Below are 13660 nucleotides of genomic sequence, written 5' to 3'. Positions count from 1 at the left end.
GACATAAGAACCTTTCATTTCAAAATTTCTCAAACATATAACTTCACAGCAATAAGGCAATCATAAACAGAGGGCTTGCCTTACATCATGGGTTACAAGTCATGATATGTTACAGACAAATTAACTTATCTACAGATAACAAATATGAGATGATATATCACACACAAAATCTGAACAGCAGGTATAGAAGGCACTGTGATGGCCATCCCTTAATCGTCATGGGACATGCCCAGAGGTAAAATAAATTCTTTCTGCCACAACACAACAGACTCAAACTTGCCCCAAGCCGATTCATTTATGGCATCTGAATCTGTGTCCATTCCTGAAATGTGAGATTTGCTGATGAAGAACAATACACTTCTGGGACAAGAAGAGTACTGAAAAATATCTTTAACATGCCAATTCCCTATCCCATCCTTTTGTCGATGAGAGGTGTCTACTGGAATAACAAGATTGTTTCACAAACTCTATACAAAGACCCTTTGTAGTCCGACACTAACCCAGTTTCGGAGCACCATTTATGATGTATACCGCTGACACGCAACCGGCTATGCATGTACTATCAGACCATGCTCCAACGCTAAAGAACCAACATCCTTACTTGACTTACTCAAATGTTCAAACCTACCTCCACTAAAGAATTACTACAACTGTTAATTTTTAAACCCTCTTCGCTGAAGGTGAAGCTGTAGATAGAGACTCATGTTTACTCCAGAATCATAATAGTAAAGTGAAAGTCACAATCATAAGGTGGGACAAAAACATTTGCACCCTACTACCCAAAAGGAAATGAAAATAAACAATTTCAGGGACTACTGCACCTCTGCATATTTTAGGAGCATTTATTTGTAGGAAAGTACCCTCTTTCTTTCTGGCATGGTTACCCCACTTTTTGCCCGTTGTCAGTATGTTTTGACTGTGTTCACTGGGATCCAGCTAACCAGGACTCCAGTGACTGTGCTCTCTCCCTTTAAACTTGGTAGCTTGGACCACAAACACCCCACATTTGGCATACTGGTGCCCCCTTATAAGTCCCTAGAATATGGTACTCAGGTACCCAGGGCACTGGGGAAAAGGGGTTCCCCATGGGCTGCAGCCTGTTTTATGCCACCCATGGGGAGCCCATGCAAAGTGTCTGCAGGCCTACCACTGCAGCCTGCGTGAAAGGGAGCAAGCACCCTTTTCACTACAGGTCACTGTAAGTCACTCCTATGGTAGGCCCTACTAGCACAGAGGGCAAGGTGCAGGTACCTGTGCGTGAGGGCCCCCCCTGCATGAGCACGTGTCCCCTACGAACTCCAGCTCCATTTTCATGGACTTCATGAGTGCAGGGACGCCATTTCACATGTGTACTGGACATAGGTCACTACCTATGTCCAGATACATAATGGTAACTCCGAACCTGCGCATGTTTGGTATCAAACATGTCGGAATCATACTCCAATACTGTTGCCATTATTGAAAGTATGATTCCATGCACTCTGGGGGCTCCTTAGAAGACCCCCAGCATTGCTCCTACCAGCTTTCTGGGGTTTTCTGGGCAGCCCATGCTGCTACCACCCCTCAGACTGGTTTCTGCCCTCCTGCTGCTTGAACAGCTCAAGCCCAGGAAGGCAGAACAAAGGATTTCCTTTGGGAGCCGGTGACAACACCCTCTCTTTTTGGAAAATTGGTGTTACATGGGTTGGGAGGGGTAGCCTCCCCAAGCCACTGGTATGCTCTGAAGGGCACACTTGGTGCCCTCCTTACATAAACCAGTCTGCACAGGTTCAGGGACCTCCAGCCCCTGCTCTGGCGCACACCTGGACAATGGAAACGGGAGTGACCACCCACCTAACCATCACCACCCCAAGGGTGGTGCACAGAGCTCCGCCAGATGGCCCCTTGATTCTCCCATCTTGAATCTGAGGTGGGCAGAGGCCTCTGGGAGCATCCAAGTGGCCAGGACAAGCAGGTGACGTCAGAGCCCCCTCCTGTTAGATGGTCACCTGGCTAGGTGACCAATCACCCTTCCATGGCTATTAAGGGTCTCCCCTTTTGGGTGGGTCCTCAGATTCGATGTGCAAGACTCCAGCAGGAATCCTCTACAACGTTTACGTCAACTTCTGGCCACTGGAACCGCAACTGAACTCCACAGTGTAGGAGGCTGGCCTGGCTTATAGTGGTGGTACACACACCTTGTGCCAGGTCCAGTTATCCCTTATTAGTAGAATAGAGGTGTTATAGCAGCTTAGGCTGATAGAGGTAGCTATAGCAGGGCAGCTTAGGCTGAACTAGGAGATATGCAAAGCTCCTACTATACCACTTATATCATATAGCACTATGTCATAAGAAACACAATACTCAGCTACTAAAAATAAAGGTACTTTATATTAGTGACAATATGCCAAAAGTATCTCAGAGGATATACTCCCTTAGGAGGTAAGTAAAACACACAAAATATACACACAAACCAAAATCAGGTAAGTAAACAGTTAGAAAAGTAGTGCAAACACTGTAGAATACAGCAGGATGCAATAGGACACAATAGGCCTAGGGGCAACATAAACCATATACTCCAAAAGTGGAATGCGAACCACGAATGGACCCCAGGCCTAGTGTAGTGTGTAGAGGGTCGCTGGGAGTGTAAGAAAACACTAAGGGTGTCAAAGATACCCCACCCCAAGACTCTGAAAAGTAGGAGTAAAGTTATCCTACTGCCCCAGAAACACAGGAAAGTCGTGATAGGGGATTCTGCAAAGGCAACAACTGACTGCAAAGCACGGAAGACAGATTCCTGGACCTGAGGACCTGTAAAGGAAGGGGACCAAGTCCAAGAGTCACAAAAGTGTCCGGGGGGGGCAGGAGCCCACTAAACCCCGGATGAAGGTGCAAAAGGGCTGCCTCCGGGTGGAAGAAGCTGAAGGTTCTGCAACAACAGAAGATGCCAGGAACTTCTCCTTTGCACAGAAGATGTCCCACGGCGTGCTGGAGGATGCAGAGTTGTTTCCACGCAGAAAGACTGCAAACAAGCCTTGCTAGCTGCAAAGGTCGTGGTTGAAGAAAATGGGTACTGCCCGGGCCCAGGAAGGACCAGGAGGTCACCCCTTGGAGGAGGAGACAGAGGGGGCGCTCAGCAACACGTAGAGCCAACGCAGAAGAAATCTGAGCACGAGGATCATCTCAACACTACAAAAAAGGGTTGCACGAAGCCGGTGGTCAACTCAGCCAGTTGAGCAATGCAGGACGGATTGCTGGGGACCTGGGCTCTACTGTGCACGAAGGATTCCTTGCAAAAGTGCACAGAAGCCCTAGCAGCTGCAGATCAAGCAGTACACAGGATTACTGTCTGGCGTGGGGAGGCAAGGACTTACCTCCACCAAATTTGGACAGAAGGACCACTGGACTGTCGGGTCACTTGCATCCAGCTCCTGTGTTCCAGGGACCACGCTCGTCAAGATGAGAGAGGACCCAGAGGACCAGTGATGCAGAAGTTTGGTGCCTGCGTTAGCAGGGGGAAGAGTCCGTCGACCCACAGGAGATTTCTTCTTGGCTTCTAGGTAGACAGCCCTCAGAGCATGCACCACCAGGAAACAATCGAAAAAGCCGGCAGGATTAGGCACTACAATGTTGCTGGTAGTCGTCTTGCTACTTTGTTGCGGTTTTGCAGGCATCCTGGAGCAGTCAGCGGTCGATCCTTGCCAGAAGTCGAAGAGGGAGATACAGAGGAACTCTGGTGAGCTCTTGCATTCGTTATCAGACGAGAAACCCTAAATAGCCTTCAGAGGAGGATTGATTACCTAACCAGGTAGGCACCTATCAGGAGGGGTCTCTGGCGTCACCTGCTGGCACTGGCCACTCAGAGGCCTCCACTGTGCCCTCACACCTCTGCATTCAAGAAGGCAGAGGTTTGGGACACACTGGAGGAGCTCTGGGCACCACCCCTGGGGTGGTGATGGACAGGGGAGTAGTCACTCCCCTTTCCTTTGTCCAGTTTCGCGCCAGAGCAGGGGCTGGGGAATACCTGAACCGGTGTAGACTGGCTTATGAAAGGAGGGCACCATCTGTGCCCTTCAAAGCATGTCCAGAGGCTGGGGAGGCTACTCCTCCCCAGCCCTTAACACCTATTTCCAGAGGGAGAGGGTGTAACACCCTCTCTCAGAGGAAAGCCTTTGTTCTGCTTTCCTGGGACTGGGCTGCTCAGACCCCAGGAGGGCAGAAACCTGTCTGATGGTTGGCAGCAGATGTAGCTGCAGACAAAGCCCCAGAGAGCTAGTTTGGCAGTACCCAGGGTCCATGCTGGAGCCCCGGGGATGCATGGGGTTGGCACCCCAATACCAGATTTGGCATGGGGGGGACAATTCCATGATCTTAGACATGTTACCTCTCCTCTCTGCGATTCCACTTCCTTGGGTGGGGATCCGACCTTCACATTCCACCTTCTTATCATATGGTTTGGTCTTCTCCTAGGCCTTCAGTATTGCCTATTGCTTTTAACTGTTTTCTATTGCTTTTTATGCCAATTCCGGATTGTTACTGTAGATATATAGTGTGTTCACTTACCTTCTATTAGAGTATTGCCTATCTAGTATTTCAGAACTTGTGTCACTAAAATAAAGCACCTTTATTTTTGTAACACTGTGTGGTTCTTTCATGTGTGTAAGTGCTATGTGACTACAGTGATATTGAATGAGCTTTGCAGGTCTCCTAGATAAGCCTTGGCTGCTCATCCACAGCTACCTCTAGTGAGCCTGGCTTCTAGACACTGCCTACACTTCACTAATAAGGGGATACCTGGACCTGCTGTAAGGTGATAATACCATAGGTACTCACCACACACCAGGCCAGCTTCCAACATTATTTACATATGGAGTTAAATCTCCAACCCTGTATTTAACCAAAAACTCAATACGTAGAGTAGCAATTAGCAAACTGATTCAGACAGATACAGCTATAAAAGTGTTTCAGGTTGGGTTTGTACAGAAAGGTGGCAAACAATCTGGAGACTTTTTCAGCAAATAGCTGAAACCCTAGGGTATGTGATGTAGTGTATTGTGCTGTCAGCAGAAGCTCTCAGTTTAGCTGGGAGCATTATTCCATAGAGTACTTTTTGTCAAGTATTTGACAAAGGTTCTTCTTGCTTTCAGGAGGTAATGTTGGAACTTGTTTTTTGTGTGTGGTACAAGTCATCCTGGTCCCTGAACGTGCATTTGGATATATAAATTCTGTAGCAGGCGATTAACCCAGTAGGCAAACTCACAGCAAATGAACAATACACACACTTTGAAAGTATGGTAAGTCAAAGCAAAGAAAAACAATCCGGCGTTGCACTTTCTAGCACTCATTTAGCAATAGAGGTAATTTAAATGTTCACATATTGAGGCAGTGGCCCGAAATCCTGGGGCTAATTTTATTTTCAATCATCAGCAACAATTGAACAGAGTTCCCAGCTAAGGTCTTTATATGAAATCATACATTCAGACACATAATATCACACTGTAGACTGCATTAACTGTGGATGAGTTTTTTTGTGTTAAGTGTAAATACTAATACCCTTACCATCTCTAAAAACTCTCCGGAAACAACAATCAATGCTGACACGCTCATGGACGATTTCAAGAACAAAATCCTTTTGATCCCATCATCCTCACATCCTAATAGCTCCAACCTCGTGACATCTTCCAAAACATCACTGATCTGGGTTGAGCTCAAAGAATCCTTCCAGACAATCTGTTGAAAATTGTCAAAAACCTCATACCAACGATGATATCACACCGATCATTAAGGGCATCACTTTCTTCACAGAAACATAACAGCATTCCTCAAAAAATATTTCTCATACTCATTAAAATGGAGTAAAATCCCACTCTGTAAAAATCTTGACTCGAACATTCCTTCTAACTATCAAACTGTTTCCAATCTTCCTTGCATAGGCAACGCTCTTGAAAAACAGGCATGTCTCTATCTTCTATCTTCTATCTCATTCAATACTGGCTACATCAACTCATAGCTCATGAGGCAGAATTCAGAGGGGGTCATGACACTAAAACAGCTTCATTCAAAATCCTTGACGACAAACACTGTATTCTTAATGGTGGTCACACAAGCATCCCTAGCCTTTTCAACATAATTGCTGCCTCCGTGTCCTACTCTACTGACGCTTTGGCGTCCAAGGTCTGGTCTCTCAAATAGTTCAAATCCCACCTAATAAATCACTCCTAAATAAGAGAAGGTTTGGATATTTTGCTGTCATTCTTCACTTTCATTGTGGTGTTCCACAAGATTCCATCTTGGCACCCATTCTCTTTAACCTGTACATAAGAGTCCCTGTAGGAAATATGACAGGACACTGTGGTGTTCATCCACCAATATGTGGACAACACTCAGATCTACCTCAAAACCTCTTCTCATCAAGAAGTTTACATGCAAAGGGATGACCTACTCTACCTAGGTTTTTGAGAACTAACACTAAATCCACAAAAAACGGTCATCCTTTTCTTTCAAAGGTTTAAGAAAGCATTCACAGACTTAATTAACAACCTTAATATGCAGATATTAAGAAAACATTCACATTAGACTTAATTAACAACTCTAATATTCAAGAATTTGCTCAGTCACACTCTCCCACAGCCTCTTCTCTTGGAATTTCACTACACACAAACTTCTCTATAATTTCTCATGTCAACAAACTTGCCAAACCAGCTGCATTTTATTGGCATCCGTAAAGGAAGATAAAACCACTCTTATCCCCTCCCAATTTAAAATCAGCTGTGCATGCCCTCCTTTGAACTATGGTTAACTTTGGCAATGTTGCACTTGATGCCACTCCACAAAGTGCCCTCTTGACACTGAAAACTGTCCTCCATGCTGTGGCATAATATGAGAGACCTACCAAAAACTTCAACATTACAACACCCCCAACTGTGTTTTTATTTTTAATATTCTCTTATTGAAGTTCTTCTATTATTGAATATCACAATGTCGCCTTGATTGCAACAATGTAGCCAACAAATGTTTCATCACTGTGGTGCAGTAATTCAAGACTTCATCAGCACTACAAGAAACAAATTACAAACAACCTAAGATAAGGGACTACAGAATACTTCATTGAGTCCTTCACCAAAGTACTCCATATGGTGTAAGTGAAACTTATTTACAATATAGTAAGATAGTTATTCCTCATGCATCATACAAATTCAAAAGAAAACCAGAAGAACGAGTTACTTACCTTCGGTAACGACTTTTCTGGTGGATACATTAGCTACCTGTGGATTCCTCACCTGATGAATGCTGGCGCCATGGGAGTATTCATCAGGTGAGGAATCCACAGGTAGTTGTATCCATCAGAATAACTTAGTTGCAAAAAAGATGTAAGGAGGATACCAGATCAGTGGAACATACCTAGTTGGATAAGTGCAACTGGAAAGGAGTAAGTAAAGAAATAGAGAGATGAGGTGAAGTAAAAGTATCCTCCACCAGATCAAAACTTGGTGTTGTAGACAAGATTTGGTGTTTCCAAGCCTGTAAAGTGAAGTCACCTAACTACACCCAGGCAAGCCAGTGTCAAGTGACCAGGAGTCAAACTCTTACCATAAGTACCCTTCTGCCAAAAACTGTCTCAAAGTGATTGTTAGGTGTATATGTCCATGCCCTAAAGTAGAGAGCAACCATACAAGACCAACAGCAAACAATGACACCAAACAAAACCCCCATTCACTTCCGCTCCCCCACCAAACCAAATTCCCCCAGCCCACCCCACAGAAAATAGCAAAGTCCCATAGGAGAGCTTTAAAGGGAACCATCCCCCAAGGGGACTCGAGACATCCTAACGTACCTACACCAACAAGTGGCGAAGTGGCCAGAAAAATTGAAATAAAAGGGAACACAGTGTAAACGAATCCGGTAGCCCCACAGGCCACCAAACCAGCCGACACAGCCAAGCAGGCAGGCCGGGGTCAGCCGGCAGGACAACAAGCAGGGAAGGGTCACAATGTTCACATCTAGGAGGCCACTCTAGCAGACAGTCAAGGCGGGGAGGGCCCCATTCACGGGTCAGCTAACAGTTAATAATTATCGCTGAGGTGGACACAGCTTGATCATCCCGGCGGATGCAGCAGGCTTGGTGGCAGTAGAACCTATACCACAGATTAACTTAGTCGCAGCTTTGGGATCCGCAAAGTGATGCGTTTTCCCTCAAAGGAGGACTTTGAGCTTGGCCTGAAAGAGCAAGGAGTATGTGGAACCCACTTTTTGCAGTAAGCGCTTCACCAAGATAAACTCCTGGCGGGCAGGAAGACAGTGTTTCCCTGGTATTGGAGGGGGCCAGCGCTCCTTAGCGAGGTGCAGATCAGTCTCCCTAGCTCTATAGTTCAAGAGTCGAGCAACAATCGGACATCCCGGCACCCCCAGGGGGTGGACACGTCCCAAGGGACACGCGGTCGGCACACTCAGCAGCGATGATGGTTTCCAATTAGAGGGATAAATGACAGATTAGGTTTCCTGGCCAGCAGAGCCTCACTAGGCAGTGGCCAATTTGCAGCTGGGCACTCTAGTAACCCTCTTCTCCTAACTGTGTTTACTTAAATTGGCTTCCAGTAGAAGCATCAATAAAGTTTGAACTGGGATAACTGGCTTGTAAAGCCATCCAACTCCAATTACCTACCCTAGTTTACTTCCATGCTCGAGCAGGTGGTTGGCTACAGAACGTCAAGAAGCAAAATTAATTTACAACCCAAGCCACCCAACTTCAAAACTACTCATGTTCAGCATCAGTCAATCCCAGGTATTACCTCACACCTGAGGAACTCACTCTCATTTAACAGTAAAACCCACCAAGATGTCTATTCATAAACATCCAAAACCTACTTTTTGGGATTACGGTTTCAGACTAAACAATTTACCATCTACTCATGGCCATCTTTCCACCCATCCCCCCCAATACTGCGGTTACAACTCTTCATAGATAATAATTGCCTTGTTATCATTTTATTCTGCTTGTGTTAAATGATGTTCTTTGAAGACTATTTTTCTTTTTGTGCTATGTAAAGTGATCTCAAACCTGTTGGTGCTCTGTCTAATATAAAACTGTTAAATAAATACCGACAAATGTCAAAGTTGTCTATTACACACTGAATCCATTACAGCAAAGCAAAAGGATATGGTGTTTGTTGAACGTTATGATTGGAACAACCACATGTTCAGCCTTTATGGCTTCCAGATAGGACTGTGACAACATTCCAACGCATAAAGTATTTTCTTTTTTGGTGAAGACAATTGCATCTTTGCCCAGGCGCATTGATCCGGATTTAAACCCGTTTCCATATAGTCCAACTGGAACATGTCCGTTCACTGTGACTTTGTCACTGAAACCGAAACTGAAAAAGAAAAGTTAAGTAAATCAGAAAAGTAGTAAGGGCATTTTTCTCAAATATAGCATTGACACCTTTCTAGAAATAAAAGACCATAAGATGGAAATCCCTGTACCTTATAACAAAGGTTCCAGTGTGATACCAAAAACAAAATATAAAGCAGGGTTAGGCCAAACCACCAGCTTATGGCTACTACAAAATGTATATTACGGGGAGTGAGTGACTTTTCTGCAACCAATTGACAAATCGCTTAGAAGATATTCACTTATGTCCAAGTTTAAACACAGTCATGAAGCCTGAACCACTGACTGTATCGGACAGCCTCACGTAGTCCTGTTGTGGACGGAGAACTTCATAAGTAGCAAAAGAACCTAAACTCGCCCGTTTGGATACTGGCTAATATTGGGTCCAGGAAGGCACACCTCAAGGATTCAGGCTACTGATTCTTTTAGAAAGACACTCTACTCACTGGCTGGTTGTGTTGTATTTGTGTTGAGCACATACTAGGAGCAGCACAGTAAAATTAAACAAACAACAACACATCCAAATTTAGATTGTTTTGTTCCATACATTACATTTTCCAACGAGATTCACAATATTCAAATGTTCCAAACACAAAAAAAAGCCATCAGAATTATGGAAAAAAATATTGCATCTTATGAATCACATACCATACTATCTTAACATCACAAGCTTGCTGATTGGCAGTATACCTTATTCTAAAAACTATTCAGTTAAAGCAGTGTTTAGTGAACAAGATGTACTGAAAAGCAAACTCCTTATGATGAGAGCTGTTAAAACCCTGACATTGTGAAAAAAGGCTTACTTTACTTAAACCAGCAAGAAATCTAAAATGTACCCATTACCTGGTATCAGCCAGATTACAACTAGTAATGTTGATTTAACAAGTATAGGTAACTCATCACCACAGAGAAAATAATCAACTGTGTTTGCTACTGTAATTTGTATTATTAACGTTATAAGCACTAACTGTGACTCTTGGAGTGACCTCTCACTAAATATATGATATTCCATAACCTGCAAGCATAATAAATTACTAGTCAAGAGAATATGAATAATTTGGAGACCAATGAAGAATAGGCATCTAGAACGGATACAGACAATATGCATGTATGTGATATTTCCATAATGCAAACCTAGCCAAAGGGCAGCAGAATACTATATAGTATCGAAGACAAGCAAAGTCAACACACAATAGTAGATGTAGCCGAGTTACTAATGGTTACTGCATTTGATGTAGTTTTCTTTAAAAGTATAGTCTTCAGCCCTTTCTAAAACTGTAGTCGTACTGGGGTGGGCCTGATGGATATTGGGATGCTGTAGTGGATCCTGGGTGCATATATGGAAAAGGCCTACTACGTTCATTTTTCTTTTTTTTTACACTTCGCAGTCAGATGGTGCCCTGGCTGTGGGTGTTCAGTGAAACACCATAGACAGTGAGCTTGTCTGCAAGATAAGCAGGGTGCTGATTGCGATGGCTTGTAAATGATGAAGCTGTTTTCAAAGATGGTGTAGGCCGGCAAGTGGATCCAATGCAGTTCCATCGGAATGGGGGTGATGGGATCATATTTCTTTAGGCTCTGAATGAGACATGATGCAGAATAAAGGATACCCTTAAAGACTGTCATTGTGGAGTCTGAAAGGCTACAGGGAAGGGTGTTGCCACTATCCAGAAGCATTTCTGAATTTGCTTTCTGGGAGATACAGTTCCACTTTCATTATTGGAGATAGCTGGTATCAAGCCGAGATTGATTTTTTGGCCATGTATTCCTTGAGGGACAGGCTGGTGTCCAGAATGAGCCCAAGTGACTTGGCATTTGCTGAAAGTTAGTATTTGACGTAGTGGAGGATCATGCCACGGAGTCAGGTTTGTACTGTTTCTCGTATCTTGTTCTTGACAAACAAAATTAATTCCATCTGGGATGAGCTGAGCTTCAGGTAGGTGTTGGACATCCAGTTCTAGAAGATATGCAGTCAGTGCTTGAGGTGCTGGATGCCTGAAGCACAGGAGAGATCTACGCAGTGTTGTACATCATTGGCCTATCTGTTAAACTTGATGCTGTTAGAGGTTTAAGGCAAGCTCTGGAAAAGCCAACAGGTCGCACCTTTAAATGAGCTTTTGACCTTGCCAATACTTTAGCTGATACACTAACATCTCAAAAAGAAGAAAAAAAGCACTTGCAATGCAAATGGTCTCACATTTTCTTGACTTAGAGCTACTGGCATTGTAAATTCATAACTGGACTTTTCTTACACAAAAATTGGTCAACCAATTTCCTGCCACAAAATTCCAGTGCCCCTGCATATAATAAAAGCACTTCCATTTACCTTCTTCCTCCATCTGCAGACAAAAATGAAGATGTTTCCATTTAGAATCCTAATTGAAATCTGCTACGCTAATTCCAACAGAATACCATTTTCACCACCCCTCATCAAAGTTGCTGGCTAACTAACACAATTCCACCCCCCACCAAAAAAAAGACACAAGACAGCCACAGAGGAGTAACAAGAGAAATAAACTAGATACTGTGCCACTGATCGCTGCAGGGACATGTGTAATGTACAGTTAGCCTTTTTAAGGATTCTCAGTTTGCATTGGCACCTATGTGCCAGTTTGAAGTTGGAATAGTGTTACCTATATGCCAATGGCCTGAGGAGGTGAAGCTGGTAACATGCTGACCCAGTCCAGTCACTTATGTGCAGTTGTGGGGAGGAGAAGGGAATGTGCTGCATTTGTATCCACCTAGATGTACAGGCAACAATGTTGATGTCTCATGTACTGCCTAGAAAGGGGCAGGAAGTAATAAAAGTATTGACAGTAACTGTGGGCCGTGCTCTTTGAGAAGAAACAGCAACAGAAAAGGGAAGCTAGTGAACTTGTGTAGGAAGTTGGCTCTGTATGTGCTATTTCTAAGTAAGGAATAGCATGCACAGAGTCCAAGGGTTCCCCTTAGAGGTTAGATAGTGGCAAAAAGAGATAATACTAGTGCTCTATTTTGTGGTAGTGTGGTCGAGCAGTAGGCTTATCAAAGGAGTAGTGTTAAGCATTTGTTGTACATACACACAGGCAATAAATGAGGAACACACACTCAGAGACAATTCCAGGCCAATAGGTTTTGTATAGAAAAATATCTTTTCTTAGTTTATTTTAAGAACCACAGGTTCAAATTCTACATGTAATATCACATTTGAAAGGTATTGCAGGTAAGTACTTTAGGAACTTTGAATAATCACAATAGCGTATATACTTTTTACATAAAACACATTTAGCTGTTTTAAAAGTGGACAGTGCAATTTTCACAGTTCCTGGTGGAGGTAAAGTAATGTTAGTTCTTGCAGGTAAGTAAACCACCTACGGGGTTCAAATTGGGGTCCAAGGTAGCCCACCGTTGGGGGTTCAGAGCAACCCCAAAGTTACCACACCAGCAGCTCAGGGCCGGTCAGGTGCAGAGGTCAAAGAGGTGCCCAAAACACATAGGCTTCAATGGAGAAGGGGGTGCCCCGGTTCCAGTCTGCCAGCAGGTAAGTACCCGCGTCTTCGGAGGACAGACCAGGGGGGTTTTGTAGGGCACCGGGGGGGACGCAAGTCAGCACAAAAAGTACACCCTCAGCAGCGCGGGGGCGGCCGGGTGCAGGGTGCAAACATGCGTCGGGTTTTCAATAGGTTTCAATGAGAGACCAAGGGGTCTCTTCAGCATTGCAGGCAGGCAAGGGGGGGGCTCCTCGGGGTAGCCACCACCTGGGCAAGGGACAGGGCCTCCTGGGGGTCACTCCTGCACTGGAGTTCCGATCCTTCAGGTCCTGGGAGCTGCGGGTGCAGGGTCTTTTCCAGGCATCGGGATTTCAGAGTCAGGCAGTCGCGGTCAGGGGGAGCCTCGGGATTCCCTCTGCAGGCGTCGCTGTGGGGGCTCAGGGGGGACAACTTTGGTTACTCACAGTCTTGGAGTCGCCTGGGGTCCTCCCTGTAGCGTTGTTTCTTCACCAGTCGAGTCGGGGTCGCCGGGTGCAGTGTTGCAAGTCTCACGCTTCTTGCGGGGATTGCAGGGGTCTTTAAATCTGCTCCTCTGAAACAAAGTTGCAGTCTTTGTTGAACAGGGCCGCTGTTCTCTAGTTTTCTTGGTCTTTTGGAAGCAGGGCAGTCCTCTGAGGATTCAGAGGTCGCTGGTCCTGGGGAAAGCGTCGCTGGAGCAGTTTTCTTCCGAAGGAGGGAGACAAGCCGGTAGGGCTGGGGCCAAAGCAGTTGTTGTCTTCTTCTCTGCAGGGTTTTTCAGCTCAGCAGTCCTCTTCTTCTT

The 13660-nt window shown here is 44.8% G+C and overlaps 1 protein-coding gene across 2 annotated transcripts in view; it reads right to left on the bottom strand.

Moving 5' to 3' along the window:
- Positions 1 to 13660, bottom strand: part of MORC3 (MORC family CW-type zinc finger 3) — a 327051-nt gene that overhangs the window by 219234 nt on the left and 94157 nt on the right. For both annotated transcript variants that reach the window (XM_069202531.1, XM_069202532.1), the window contains exon 4: positions 9140 to 9353. In XM_069202531.1, coding sequence (XP_069058632.1) covers positions 9140 to 9353 — 214 coding nt within the window. The remainder of the gene's footprint in view (positions 1 to 9139; positions 9354 to 13660) is intronic.

This window comes from Pleurodeles waltl, chromosome 8, assembly GCF_031143425.1.
Source record: "Pleurodeles waltl isolate 20211129_DDA chromosome 8, aPleWal1.hap1.20221129, whole genome shotgun sequence".
Classification (NCBI taxonomy): Eukaryota; Metazoa; Chordata; class Amphibia; order Caudata; family Salamandridae; genus Pleurodeles; species Pleurodeles waltl.
Note: the sequence above shows the minus strand (reverse complement) of the source record. Positions and strands in the feature narration are given on the sequence as shown.